This window comes from Aquila chrysaetos, chromosome 15 (genome assembly GCF_900496995.4).
Source record: "Aquila chrysaetos chrysaetos chromosome 15, bAquChr1.4, whole genome shotgun sequence".
In the NCBI taxonomy this organism is placed as follows: Eukaryota; Metazoa; Chordata; class Aves; order Accipitriformes; family Accipitridae; genus Aquila; species Aquila chrysaetos.
The window spans coordinates 813,102-828,680 of record NC_044018.1 but is presented as its reverse complement, the minus strand read 5'-3'; the positions used below and the strand labels follow the sequence as shown (position 1 = coordinate 828,680).

The 15,579-nt window shown below is 42.0% G+C and overlaps 1 protein-coding gene across 2 annotated transcripts in view; it reads left to right on the top strand.

Annotated features, from left to right (window-relative positions):
* The window catches only part of ASXL2 (ASXL transcriptional regulator 2), a 131,929-nt gene that overhangs the window by 42,030 nt on the left and 74,320 nt on the right, over nucleotides 1-15,579 (top strand). For both annotated transcript variants that reach the window (XM_030037029.2, XM_030037028.2), the window contains one exon: nucleotides 12,125-12,233. In XM_030037029.2, coding sequence (XP_029892889.1) covers nucleotides 12,125-12,233 — 109 coding nt within the window. The remainder of the gene's footprint in view (nucleotides 1-12,124; nucleotides 12,234-15,579) is intronic.

The window sequence follows — 15,579 nt, the reverse complement described above, 5'->3', positions numbered from 1 at the left end:
AAACAGGTCATATTCTGTTAGCACAAAACAGCTTTGGTTTTGCCCCCCTTCAGCGTGTGAAGTTGCAAATTATGAGCTGGCTTGGAAGGCACTGAAGCCATCAGCTGACAAACCTTTAAATAATTTTACACATGCTTTAATCCACAGGTTCTTTAATGGTAATCTTCAAATGATCTGGAAGACCTTGAGTTCATGTCTCATAGATTTGATATTGATAATGTTAAGTGTGTATGGGGGGATATAGGATAGGGGCATCTGTGCTTCTTATTTAAGAACTACCAGGGTTGGGTTACCTCAAATCTCTCTAGCTTTTTTTCCATTATGCTGGAAGATGGGTATTATAAAATGTCCATAAAAGTATTACTAATCTCTTGGGGTTGTCACGTGCAAGACTTCTTACTCACAGCTGGGATTCTGGGGCTCTTTCCTGATGTTTTGCTGATGGGAAAGGGGCATTTGTTGGAAAGCATATGCCTTAGGGCCAGCCTTACAGGTACGCACATTTTAATTGCAAGACTCTTCAGCTTTGCTCTATTAATTACTGTAAGCTGTCAGGAGAAGGGGCTGGCAGCAGCAAAGGCCAATAAATGCTGGTGCAGTAATTTCTTGTAATTTTTTCCCTATAGTCAGCTGAAAGTTGGATTTGACTTTTTCAGGAGAAAATAAACCGCTATTAACTTAAATTTTTAACTGAAGACCACCAGAACATGGTATTCTGAGACCTTCATGATGTCTTTATATCTAGGTGGAATTTGTGTGTAAAGTCTATGGTGTGAAGTACAGGTTAAAGCTATTTTTGGTCAAACAGCTGTCAAGTATTAGTCATAGTGACAGTTACAGATTAATATTTAACAAGGTTAGCGGTATGTTTGGTGATTGTCTCTTCTGGACACTCATAACTATCCTGTGAACCAGGCAGGGGGTCCCTACCAGGACTTTTCCTGAAGTGAGGAAAAGCTGGAGATGCAACTTCTGCCCCTTGAACACCTTCTGCTGGCACTACCAGCTCCAGGCCACCTTGTCTTTTGGTTCTGAATCACGAACCTTTGACTGCAGATCATGCCCATACTTCATGGGGAGCCTGGTTTGTTCCCCTGTAGACCACAGAATGAAAAGCTGATCTTCTTGAGGGACACCCTGGGTTGGGCAGACTCTCACAGGGCTTGTTTCTTTTTTGCTTCATTAGCATTAATTCTTCTAAAAGTTGAAGCAGCCCCAGGTTTCTGTACCACTCCGTGTCTGTGCAGAAGCACGGAGACGAGTTAGTGGATGCCATAAATGATACATGTAGGGAAAAATGTTGGTATGAAAAATAATAGTTCAAAGGGAATGAATGGTTACAGAGAAAGATCATACTGTTACCATTAGCAGGGAGTGTTAAATACATTCATTATATGTAGGAGAAACTCTGACTAGGTGACTCTTTCCATGTTCCTTATATAAAGGTATCAAATCCATAACTAACAAAATATTCTACTTCTCTAATCCTAACTGAGACTGGGGTAGTAGCAGTTTTTGCTGTCTCCTCAAAATAAAATTGCACATTGCTTTTCATCGTGTGAAAGAGTATATTAGCTTGTTGCAATGAGAAATGTGGGGTGTAATACACTACTGATGAACACTGCAGGAATCTAAAAGGTTGACTGTTTCTTCTAGAAAACGTTAGAGTCGAGGTCTCAAATATCTAGATTTAGGATTTATCTTCAGTATGAACTGGTGCGTGGTTCTGTAGCAGAAATACAAAGTGGTGGAACCCCAAAACTTTGAAATTTTAACTCTGTGCCCCAAAAGCATTAGAGGAAGATAATTCTATCTGGTTTCCTCTTTTAAAATCAGAAAATGCTAGTTTCTGCATAGTCCCTCAAGGATGTGAACAGCATGTGAACAGGTATCTTATCTGTGGACACTGTGTTAAGGTGGAGCTAATCAAGTGCTGTAAACCTGAATGTATTGCTTACACCTGTAAACCATGTCTAAGACAGTCAGATGACTTCTACTAGGGTTTTTAACCTTATCCAGGACTCTGTATATGATATCAGGGTCTACTGATGTTCCTGCAGGTCAGATTCAGTTGTCATGATAGACCGTTAATTAAAGCTATAAATAAAGTCCAACTTCAGTGTGTGCCTAAGAGCTTTATTGTGTCCTCCAGGCTGATCCTCATCCATGAGTGTCTCCTGGGCCCTCTATTAGGCTATGGTCTACGTGCGGCTCCATCTGAACTCGCTGTGATCGCCGGCTGCACTCATGTTGTTTTGATCTTGCACAAATTCCCATGAACTCTGAGTGCTGTGTGAAGCCATGAATTGGCTTTAGAGCAGTAAACATTTTACCTGCCCCAAGCTCCGCTACTGCGGAAATATTTAAATGAGGCCAGTGGTATATTAGTTTGCCTTATTAATGACTTAGCAAGACCATGGATTACCCATGGAGGTGATGAAGCAGTACATGCTCATTCCTGCACCATAACTATTGGCTTCATTAAACTGCTAGCAGTCTCTCTCGCTCCTCTGGGTTACAGGGCTGCTGTTTTACTGGGAGTTGGGAGCTCTGAGTCGTGCTGAGGGTGTGTGAAACAATAAGTAAATTCCTATACTGCTCTCTGTCTGCATGTGATATTTCCGAAGGGTCCACCCTATAAAAAGCTTAACTGGTGAAGATTGAAAACAATGCATCTGGGAGTTGCCTGGGGTGGGTAGCTGTATGCCAGCTTCTTTGAAAATAGTCTGAAAAAAATCTGACAGGTCTACATCTTCCTCCCCCATATCTGTTTGATATAACCTGGCCTTAGTATTACTGCAGATCTGCCTGCAACTTTTAAAATTTGGTTTTGGTGGATGGGGGGGAGGGTTCATATTAATGATTAGACAATTGTTTTGCTCAAATTTTTAAAGGGGTGTTTCTCTCCTTTTTTTGGGTTGCACTCCAACTCCAGAAGGTAAGAACCACTGCTGATTTGTTCTAAAGCTACTCTTCTCTATTAACGCAAGCTGCAAAAGCCTTAATTAAATGAGCAACTGCTTGTTTCACACAGACTTAGAAACCAAGTAATGGTAGTATATTTGGTGTTAATGCTTCTGTTACCTTAATCTACCTTTCCTGCATGCTGTTTGCATTAGTGCTTCAGTGCGATGCAAACTTGAAATCTTAATCTGTTTGTAAAGTCTGTGGAAAATGTCAGGCTAATAGCATGTGAGTGCTTAGTGTCTTACAGATTAACCCTGCTGTCTGCAAACCTGAATTTGGGGGGAGGGGGATGCTTGATTTGCATGATGTATTTTTGTGCATCTTTTGTCTCGGGGACATTTGGCACTGCATATTGGGTGAAGCAAAATTTAACATGTAAAATAAGCTGCTTTTCTAAATCATGAATGTGTTTAACAAGCTTGAAGTTGGTACAGTGGTGTCTGCTTACAATATCTCTCTGCTCTGACACTTCCATAGATCTGAAACTATTGTTTTTTAAAACATCATATTTTAATATACTAATAAACAAAAAGCTATTTGTGTGAATGTCTGATTCAAATGGAAAGTGGGGAAGAAGGGGATGCTCAAAAGAACAAAATGAGAAAAACCCTCACCCTTAAACACAGTCCAGTCCATTTGGGCGTTTTTATCCAGTTACCTCAACATGCAGTGACGATGTGAAATGAAGACACTCGCTGCTGCGTGCACTTTATATAAAGCTTCCATTTAGAGCAGAAGGCAATAATTAACTCTTCCCTGGTGTTGAGGTTGCTGGGTGCTAGAGCACCTACCTGCTGTGAAACCAGTGAATTCTGAGTGGTGTTTCTGTGCCCAGCAGCATCAGCAGATGCCCCTCTGTCTGCAGGATCCCCTGGAGCCCGAAGGTGGGGGTCCTGCTCCAGAGGGGGTCCTGCGGTAGGAGGCTGCAAGGGATCTGCTGGGTGCACCATGCTGAAGACCGTGCTGTTGTGCACACATGGAAAAATACTGTAAACTCTGCGAACCAAATTAAAAATGGAGCTTTAATATAAAGTAACCTTTTGGTAGATAAATACACCTTACATGATGTTCTGAGGGCAAGGGTTTAAAGTTCAAATACATCACAACTGAAAAATTTCAATCTGGTGTCCTACCCACATGTGACCGAACAAAAACGATTTGGTCACACTTTGTTTTCAAATCAGAACAAGTCAGCTTGGTCCCTGAGGTTTTGGGAGCCAGGCTGATGGGAAGGGATGCTGCAGTGGGATTGAAAGTGTGGGAAGAAACGCTCCACCTCCTTCCTCCCCTTCAACAGGCAGCTGCTCAGAGTAGAGAGTCCTGCCCTTAACCCTGTGTACATTTACCACTCTCAAAACACCTTTTTCCTGCTCGGTCCGAAGAAGCTTTGAGTTTAATGTGGAGTTTAAAATGCCATGGTTTAATGATGGCTTAAATTTGGCAGTTCTCAGAAGGAAAATTTGGTATGTATGTGTCTGTCTGAAATGTCGAGTAGCTTAGAGAAATACTCGGAGGGGTGAGGGAGCTCAGAATATGTATTTCTTCTTATGCCATTGACTGGCCTTACAACTGTCTCTTAACTGCAAAAATTATTATTACACTGTTATCCTTTCAGCAGTCCAATAAAATAAGAATGTGCCTGTTCTGCAGGCAGAGGGATTGTCACTTGCTGGAGATCGCTATGAGATCAGTTTTCTAACTCATTAATGAAATGAAAGTGTGGGTATGGAAAATGTTAATTTTCAGAATAGAATAAATATTTAGAAGTTACCAGAAACCCTTGTTCAGTCAACAATGTAAAAAAAGTATAGTTTGTGTAGCAGTCACAGGTTTATAAGTATAAACAGGTTTATAAATTCCAGTAAATCTGTTAAATTTGTTATTTTTAGCTGGCAAGTTGGTATTAGAAGGGAATAATTACTAAAACATCATTTTCAGTGGCAGGCAGCACTGCTGAGCTCAGCAATAGTAGCAAAACGATTGGGAACTGAATTTTTAACTGAAATAGCCACTTCACAGGCACTTCATATTTGCCCCAACGCAGCAATATAAGTATCGTTAAGACCCTGCTGTCGAAGGTGCTGAGGTGCTGTATAGCTAAAAGGTTGGTGCCAGCTCTGATAATATGAGTTTAAGAACAGGTATTTGTTCAGCCTGTTCACTGGGTGGTCACCTGGTAAGTATTGATGGGTATTTGATTGTATTGGACCTCTCTCTAAAACAGCATCTGTAAATGAAAATATTCTCGATGCTGTGGTTTAAAGCCTATGTCAGCACTTAAACCATTTTTGCTTTTGATAAAGGTAGTTTTGAATGGGTAGATATGTTTTTCTCAAGCTGAAATATATTGTAAGTGAGGGTAGTGCGTAAGGTATGGGAAAGTAAAATGGCTTAAAACTTCCAACAGTGAACAAATCGATGTTTCCCAGTTTTCATGATGAAGATCCTAGGTCTAGGCATGAGATCTTGGATTATGACCCTTGCAGTGGCACCATGAGTCCTATTTATGCTGAGTTTGCTGCCTGTATTTTGGCAGATTTACTGAAAGGCTGTGCTACTTTTAGCTTTTTGAGAAGTAAAAACTGGGAAGTTTCAGTATGTACTTGTAAAGCCATGGAAACCAAATTAATCATGTAAATGCTGTTATAGCTACCTTTGCATCTTCTAAACTGTTGCAAATATATTTTTTTTTTTACTTTTAATGCAAGCTCATTTTAATGAACAAAGCCTATAGTTGACTGTTAGCATCAGCTGAATTTATCAGCCTAAGCACCTGTTTTGATCTGAACTATCCTGAGAAGTATTGCTCAGCAGAGATGTGAACCAGTATAAACAAAGGCACGTTTATCTTGGTTTTCTTAAGGGTACTGTTTATTTGTCAGTGGGCTGGCACTAAGCACTGGATAATTGATAAAGGTGAGCATCCCATTTATTATCATAATAGTTAAAACAGGTTTGCTTTTTTTTGCTGTAGCTGTCAGCCAACATACTATTCTATAGTTGAATAAAAAGGTTAGATGATACATTGCTGTGAGTGCATAAATGAAAAAGCTAAAAATCCTTTCCACTCACAGAAGCATAAACACAGCTTGTGTATGCATGCATCTAAGATGTAAAATTCTGAAAAGTATTTGCACAGAAAAAGCAGCAGGGTGCTGCTACTATTAGAGGCTGAATACCTTAGCCCCAGATTGTTCCCCCCAGTTGTATTTGGAGCAGTATTCTTGCCATTTGTGATGAACTGCAGTAGGAATGCTTCTGCTGAAGTTTTTGTCAGAAATGACTGTTAGAAGCATTAGACAAGACACCAGTAACTTTTTGGAGGTGGAGGATGTCCGAGTCAACTATTTTCTATATCAGGAATTTATCCTGTTTTCATCAGGAAAATGCTTTTGTTGTCAGGAAAGTGGCCTGATGAAACACAAGTACATTACTGACATAAACTACTGAAATATCTGAATGTATTTGAAAAAGGCTTGCATTACTTGACAGTTGGATAAAGTTACAATATCTTGATTGTGCATGTAATCTATTTTTCAGTGCATAAATGAGATTGGGGATGAAAACAGTCCAGGTAGATCTCAGGGCCGTGGGGATGAGCCCCTCTAGCGTTGGCACGAGCCAATGTCTAACTCTTTCCTACAGTAGCTAGTTCTTGGGAGGAAACCCTAGAAGTTCAGTAAAATCAGAAGTGTGCCCTGTCTAGATTAAGCATTTTAATTCAAGTGCACCGGTTTATATAAAAAACTTCTAGCTGGGTGCCATAAACCTGAGTCTGGAGTTGTACGCGCTGCTTTGTTAAACAGTAAACAGTGTGCATTGCATCCCAGCTGAGAACATCACAAACTGAATTAGTGGAAGAAAGTGTCATTTTGATTCATAAGCCTTCCCTTGTTTCTAAAACTAGACAAACCCCCCAAAACCTGCACCCTGCATGTAGTATTGAAGGAAGCCCTAGAGGGGTTACGGGGTGCTGTACTGCTTGCATTCAAATTCAGCTTCTGTTCCTAAACTGCTAGGGTACGAAATAACCGATTTGAGAGTGGCTGTGTGCTTTTAGTACAATAACTTGCACCTAACTGCCAGCATCTGGACAAATAATTTGACCTTGCATTTAACTAGGAGAGTGAGATCCCTTTGCTGCTGGGACAGCTTAGCTGCCCACCACCTCTCTGTACCAGTCCTGGGGTGCTGCTGTTGTTAATACTAATTTTATATATTAATATATAACAGGGTAGTCTGTGAGAACAGGGGAATATGGAAATTTAATGCAATGGGAAAAGTGAAAATTGATCTTAGCTCATTTTGGAAGATTCTTTGAGTGGAAATTAAATAATAAATGAGAACAGCCCTACATGGAGAAGGGCAGGAGGGGCAAAGCAGCCCCTAGACTGTGAGCATTAGCTGTGGGAGGGGAACTGGTGGAATGGATAACGTTCATTCAGGTTTCTCTGGGAGAATTTGATATTAATGACTGTGGATATACCTTTTTTTTCTTTCTCCTGCCACCATAACTGTGAGCATGCTGTCTGTCCGTGCTGCAATAAGCTGTCGAGCCAGTTTGCTGTAGATAAGTGGTAGAACACAAGCCTGCGATGAGACTGTCCTCAAAAGCAGTAATGTAATTCCTGCCTCTCTAAATGGAGAAGGCTTGTGCATCCACATCTCAAACTCCTCATCTTCAACCCAAGAGCCACAATTTGAGCTTATTTAGAGCCCAGGGTGACTGATGACTGTGATCACCAAGCTGGGGAACATTTCAGTTCAGAAGCCTTAGAAATCAAGTTAGGGGCTTCAGCTCTAACAGATCTGATACAACTTCCCCTAAGGGGCCATGAAGGAGCATAGCAGTTAGGAGCTAGTCATGTCATAGTCTTGCTGAGCTCCACATAATCTTTTCTGATGGATGAATCCTGTTTTGAAACCTCCAAAAGGACTGGTATATTAGCAGTCACCTTAATAGAAGCTGATGGTCAGACTGACTGTGGCTCTGCAGGTGGAGCAGTGCAGATTTGGGTGGGATGGAAGGGAATGAAGTGAAATAATGGGTAATGATGAATCTGGAGCGGGCAGGAACTTGTCTTTTACTTCATCTGCTTTGCCAAGTACTGGGTTTGAGGTGGAATGATGGGAACTGCCAGACGTGGCTGATGATCCGGTGTGTGTTCCTGGCAAATGGAGGAGATGGCTGTTGTTACTTAAAAAAAAAAAAAAAAAAAAAAAAAAAAAAAGGCAATAAAATAAATGGCATAATAACATTTGGTTCCTAAGGCTGTTTTTAGGCAGCTATTGCCTTTAAAGTGTCAAAAGGTAGGCTGGGTGCAAAACACAGGTAGCTGGAAAAAGTAATAAGTGAATGCTAGGGGATTCTGAGCAAAGGGGCAGTAAAGAACAAGCAAGGGGTGAAATCTTTCCATTTGGAGGAGAACAGGTTTCATTGCCAAGAATAAACGTAACCACAGTCTCACTCACTGCACGTTGCTCTGACGTTAGCAAACTGTCAGAGCTGTGGGCAATACCACCTTTTATATAAGAAAAAATGCCTGAAGTGGTTTCCCATGGGATGCAGGTAGGTGTAGTACAGCCCTGCTGGTTAGGGCTTCATCTGAATTCTGGGATGAGCATCTCGGCTTGTTTTCAGATATTTTGGGGGTATGTTTTTTCTTTTTCAATTTGGAGGTTTGTATGTCAAATCAAGATCAGATCGGTGAATTTGGAAGCTGCTGTTTAGGCTGCTCATGTAACCCTGCAGTAGCAGCTGCTGTCCTGTTCTTCTGCAGCTGCACTGGGGAGCTCTGTTCAGAAGTGTGAACTGCCACCCTGCACCCAGAGTGGGGGCTTAAATTGACTGATAGTCATGAAAATAAGACAGTTAATAAGGAAGGGCTCATGAGTACTTGCTCATTGAGGCAGAAAGGATGTAATATGACATGAAGACCATGCATCCTATACCCAAATTGAATGCCCCCCCCCCCCCCCTTTTTGAAAGTTGGGTGGGATTTGTCAACTGATTTTTAACTTCTAAAATTTTTACAATAAGCTTTATGAAAGGCTAGGATACTGTTAGATTTGCACCAGCTTTCTAGAACAGCCTGTAGAGGAAGGCATGTAACTAGAGATGGGTAAACATGAGAGGGGGAAAAAAAAAAAAAAAAAAGGCAAAAATAGTGGATAAGCTGTTAAACAATGGAATCAATTCAGTAGGACCAGTGTAGATGCCAGATGAGTATAGCTCTTGTAAAGATAGGTCCTGCCAAGGCTTCATTCCTTGGTGAGCTTCCAAAGCGTAGCTCTGCCTAGACTTTTGTAAAATGCTTGGCTTAACATTGATATTCTGCTCTGATACTGTTTTTAAAAAGAATGTACTCCATGAGCTAAAGGTCAGGTATGTGGCAGAGCTCTCCTCGCTGCCCCAGAGCTTCCTGAACATGGGAATGCTTCGGTGCATTCATTGCTATTCAACATGCTATTAGTGATCTGGAAAAAAGTGTGGAATGACTTCTGATAATTTCCTAGATGCAGTGATAGGAGGGGTGATGATCAACAGTGATGGGAGAAGGGCAGGTACATTGTTTATACTGCCAGATACATCTGGGCCTGTATAAAATATACTTGTGTGCAGTTCTTGCATAGTACTTGCATACAGAAATCGCATCCAGGAGCAAAGATGAGAAGAGGGGAAGGGTGTACCCTGGGGAGCAGTGCCTTTGAGAATAATTTGGGGTTACTGTAGGAAATCACACTGAATTGTAGCTTCCAGGGAGACCCTGTGGCTTTTTGGAGAAGAGGATTAGCCCTGTGAAGTTGGCACATGCCCTTGGTGAAGCTGGTGTGAGAAGAGTTGTTTCCAGTTGCGGTGCTCCTGTTTGCAGCAGTTGCTTCACCATTGGGGAAGGTGCACAGAAAAGCTGTGGGAGCGGCAGGGAGTGATGAGCCAAGAGCTGGTTTTGGTGGGGTTAGTCAAGGAAAAGGTTTTCTATGGTGTGCAAATGTATTTAGGAGAAGCTTATATTCAGCAATAGGGATTCTGGCTGGAACATCAACCTAGATACGCCGTGTCTGAAGACGAGTATGAATTCTTGGCAGGGATCAAAGCGAGGTGCTCACATTACTGATTTCTCTGTTGTATCACAGTTGGCTGTCTCTCCAAAAGACATTTGTTAGCCAGAGGAGTCACTGGGTCAGTGTAAGACTACCCAAATGGAACTGAGTTTTGCCATGTAAGAACCAAAACACGATGAGTGGGTGGTCCCTGGTGTGCCTGAGGCTCAGTTGCTTTCTCCAGCACTGGTGTTTTTTGCTTGAGCATCAGGCTGAGCCGTCTGCTAATGCAGTCAGATGAGCTTTGGGCTGGGGTTTAGAAAATTCCCTCCTCATCACTGTTTTTGCTGGTATATTAACAAATGATGCTCGCAAAACCTCAGAAAGCGCAAGATCCTGCAGAGCAGAGATGCGTAAGCGCAGTCTGGTGAACGTGTGGTTTGGACAGGCGTCCTCTCGGCTGTGTCGCATCCATTTTGACACTCTCTGGAGAGAACTGCAACAGGCAGCATCTGTTTGTGCAAAGTGTGCACCGAGGCACTGATTGGGAGAGAGAAAACCGCAGGGCAGCAGCACCCCTGCACCGTCGTATTCATTAACACCGTAGAGGCTGTTTTCTGACCTTTTGCATGTAGGTTTGAAGGAAGTCATCTGGTCTGACTGCAGGCTGCAACCCCACAGAGATCTCTGCTGGTGGGGGACGACTGTGCGCCCCTGCTCAGGCTCGTGCCCAAGCCCTGGGGCGTCTCAGTACAACCACACAGCTCCCACAGAAGCTCGAGTACTTCTCTAAGCCTGTTTCTCAACTGGAGGAGCGAGCAGCCTGCAGGATGCTCGGTTTGTGGTGCCGCAGGCAGGAGGGACCAGCACGGTGCCCTGCTGGCTCCCCACCAGTCCCTCCGACATACGTTTGCATAGCAGTCAGCACAGATGGGATCAGGTCTAGCAACATAAATACTAGCCCTCCTCTCGTAATGGTATTTCTCCTGTGGTTTGTGAGCCACCGTGTCTGGCCAGTGTTCCTTCTGGGGTCTCCTACTTGTTAGCTGGCACGTGCTGGGGCAGAGGAGACCAGACCTATTTGAGGACATTGGCTTCTGCTTGTACTAGTCATCAGTAATTCAGCTGAGCCTAGTGCCCTGCCCAAATCATCAGAAGGCTCTGCTCATCCTCACCTCTGTTTCCCTTTTCTCCCAGGGATTATTTTACCCCTTTTTGTATAAATTTTGTTTGCAATTTGTTTGAATGTTCATGGTGTAATTTACTACAGACAAACAGCGGCTCAGGGATTTCAGTCAATCAGTCACAAATCTAGGTTTTTAGTCAATTTGATGGTGCCCGTTCCAGCCTTTGTGACAGGGTGTTGGGAGGTGAAAACTTCTCGCTTAACTTCTGTGCAGGGATTGTGCTCGATGTCAATATGCATTACAAGCAAGGACATGTATTTAGTAGAGGATGTGATCAGCCTGACCCTGTAGTGGGAACAAAAGTCACCTGCCTTGCCCTGTCCACCTGATTTTGCTTCTGGCTACAGCAGAATGGGTTTAAAAAAACCAAACAAAGAAACCCCCACCAGCACCAGTGAAAAAATGGATCTTCTGCCTCCATTCTCCTGACTGGGATTGAAGATCTCCACACTCTTCAAGGGAAATTGCATAATCGGTTTCCATTCTTTATCCCACAACCCTCATTTCAGTATGACGTGGGGAGGTTTTTTGGAAAAAAAACCCCACAGCACAACTTTAAATATCTCTGCAGTCAGTCATTAGCTCACAACAAACCTGCTCTGAGTTTCAGATGAGCAATGCTGAGTATCTAGAGCTTTAAAAACGTGTGATCGTTTTGATGTTTGGCAGAGAAGTATTGGAGAGCCTGAACTTGGGGGCTGCTTTGTTTGCTTTTTTTCCTGGGACTGGAGTGTGGGTACATGGACTCGTTTCACTGTTGCTTATTACAGCAGCTTCAACTTGTATTCTCCTTGGGAATAGAAGTTGGATCTGGAATCTTTCTGCCTCTGCATGTGTGATGGTGAGGTGAGGGGCCATGATTGTCTCCTAGCAGAAGATTAACAGTGACCAAATACATTCAAACATTAACCTTGTGTTTTTGTTTTCAGTGGGACTTCTCCTCTTGCATGCCTGAATGCTATGTTACATACAAACTCCCGAGGGGAAGAGGGCATTTTCTATAAGGTCCCGGGGCGCATGGGAGTATACACTCTGAAGGTAAGTGGCTCAGCTGGGGAATCTTGTTTGAATGCTCAGGTGACTTTTATCCATTTACAAATATCTTGGATTAGGATAATCCTGAAGAGGGGACTATTCCTTATTGGCATGAATTGTAGTGTAAGCTTTCCCTCCAAATGCACACACTAAGTCTTCATGCTTGCTAGCGAGCACCTGGGTGTTGAAAGTACAACTGGAAGTGCTACTTTTTATTCACAGTGGTAGAGTTTGCTGATATTAATTACTATCCCAGAAATGGAAGAGTAATTAAAACTTTAATGAAATTTTAGCTCTAAAAGGGTAATTTCATCTTCACTGATCTCAACTTGTATCTAGAAATCAAAAATTACTTTATCCTCAGTCTGTGACTAGTAGGCAGAGAGCATTTGTAGGGAAAAAGCGTGGATTCCTTGATTTGTCTGATTGGCATCTTTAATCTTTATTTGAAACCTTTTACCCCAGTTAAACTACTAGAAGGAAGCCTGCTCTTTATTTTCTGTAAATTGGACTCTGAAAACTGTGCCATAAGATAGGATTCTTCTCCCTGCACGTAGACCTGTCTAGCATAGGTGTCTCCGCTAGAACCACTTTCCTTGTCTCACTCCGTGCTCACTAGAGACAAATAATAACTTCTAAGATGAGATTCATCTCATCCTAAAATATTCAAAATGTATGAGAGTCTGTGCTTTACAAGTGCCTGTTAGATTACCAATGGAATCAACTAAGAATTGCCCTGAAAAGGATGTCCTCATCATCATCGCCAAAAATTTAGCTAGGTTGAATTCCATTCTCACCATCTTCTCTCTCTGCCCTGTAAACTGGAAAAGCACATTATTTCTTGAGTACTTGTTTATAACGTGACAACAGAGGATGTTCCTTTGGGAGCCATGCATTGGTGCTGATGTGCTGTCAGAGTAAAACATCTTTAGAGCTTCCAAAAATGCCATTGCAAGACATCTGACAAACTTCTTTCTTTAAACATTGTTGTGCCAAGCAGAGGTTGACCTGATTTCACTGCATCTAAGTACATAAACCACTATTTTGATAACACATAAGTTTAAGGTAAGGGCTATCAGAGATACAACCAACAATGAAGGGAAGGTAGTTATCTGTTTGCTGATAAACTGGACTGAGTCTTGCACAATTTGTTTCACTACAGAAAAGTGTGAAGTTTTATGTTTTAGGAATAAAGCATACAGATTGGGAAAACAGTGTTTTATCAAAACATTATGACTTGGGAAAAGATTTAGATCTGGTAGTAGACAAGTAATTGAGTAGTTGTCTGTGAATTCTGTGTCATGATGTGGCAAAGCTATGCTGAAAAGTTTCAGAGAAGAACAAAATAATTTAAGATGTAAAAATAAAAAGTCACTTTTGAAAGATTGCGAGCACATTGTAAGTGGAGTAAATCATCTAAGCAAAGTCAAGCCTAACTATGCATTTGAGCAGCAAAACAGACTGTCAGAGTTACTGTGGTAGTTCAGTTTGTTTTCCTCATGAGATCTGCAAGTTAAAACTGATTATCTTTCTTAATATTAAGCTTCAGCAAATCTCCAATATTATTTAACTCAATGTAGGAATAAGTTGGTTAAGTTTAACAATTTGTATTAATTAGGAGGCCAGACTAGCTGCTGAGTTATTCCAAAGGCATATTGTGTCGTGTGTATCTGAAGACACTGCGGTTTTGTTGTCATCTTTCCTTCCTTAGAGTTGTGTAGTCTGGAGGTCGTAACTTCCATGGAGCATCGAGAAACCCAGTATTGCAGGAAAGGGAGAGGTTCAGCCCTGCTGCACCAGCCCAGGTCCCCTTTGCTGTGTGTAGTCCCAGTACAGTTGCCAAGAGGAGCCTCGAAACTGTGATGGTGCACTGAATGAGAAATCCTTTGGAGAATCCAGGATTAACAAAACATGATGGCTTAGGTAGCAGTTAGAAATAGAAAGCTTTGAAGAATGGGGCTGACCATTCCCCCAGCGATGTGTTGTTACACCACAGTGGAGTGAAGGAGACCCAGGTGCTCAGTAAATCACACTTCCTAAAAGAAGAAGCTTATGGTGAGTGAAGCAAAGTTGCACTTGCATTTTTGCTGGCTCACTGAACTGGATTATGGTATCACACCCTTACTGAGTAGTAAGGAGACTGGTAGGCTGCTGGGATCTTGCTGTAATTATTTTTTTCTTAGACTTGATGATAAAGATATGTAAAACAGATTAGAGAATTATAACCAAGAAGTATGTCAGTTCTGTGAAATAATGTTCAAAGGATTAGGTGTTTCTGGAGGTGCTTGCTTAGTGCTGGTGGCCAGGAGACGCTCCAGAGGTGAATTCTTAATGGCAGCTAGCAATTGAACTACATTTCACATTAGTTTTTGTTAACGTGATTTTATTGTTGCTCTTTTTTGTCCCTTTGTTTCCAGCTTTGTTATCAAGTACCTAATAGTCTCCTTTTCCCAAACCTTGTCTAATTATAGTAGTCAGAAGTGATTTGCAGTGCACCGAGCACTCCATGCCTCAGTGATGAGTCTGTTCATGGTGGTGAACAGGTGCTCTCCCAAAGCAGAGCACACAAGACATGGTTTATGATTCTCAAGAAACATGACTGCTTTCTTAACTAAGCTGCAAAGGTTTGTTTAAGGACTTGGGAGGTCGGGTCCCGAGCTGATGGACAGGCTTCTCTTTTGCAAGGTGCTGTGTGTTTTTGACAGCAGCAAGCAGGGTGGTTATGGGAGATGTACAACTTCGGACACACTCAGGCTTGACAGTAATGATACAAAGAGCAAACTGAATCCCAAAATGACTGTTTCAGTGCTTTAGAGATGATAGCCAAGCTTTACATGGGGAGGGGGAAGCAAAGAATAACATTTAATCTCTAAAAATGATTAGATCCTCCAGACTTGCTCTGGTGCTGAAGGGATGTCAAATCAGCCAGCTATGCTCTGCTGCAGCAACTCTAAATCTTGCAGCGAGTTGCGTTTGCCCTAGTGAGGATGTGTTGGTTGCTTCTCATACAGCCTGAACAGCCTGCTTGGACCCCTGGGGAAAATTAACTCCAAGTAGTCCTAAATACTACAGAATAAAACAAATTACCATGACCTTTAAATACTTGTAGCAAAAGTGCTGAATTTTTGGTAACTTCTGGTATTTGAGTTTCTTGTAATTGGTATTTTTCATGGTTTGCAAAGGCTGTGTGTGCGGGGTGAGCTTTGAGGGTCTGATTTTGCTTCAGGCTGTACAGGTACGTGCCAAGGCTCAGCCATGCCTGGAAGGATTCACATTTTAAGAGAACACTTGACATATTGAGGGTCAACAGATAAATAGAGAAAATGAACATCATTTTCTTAAATAGAAG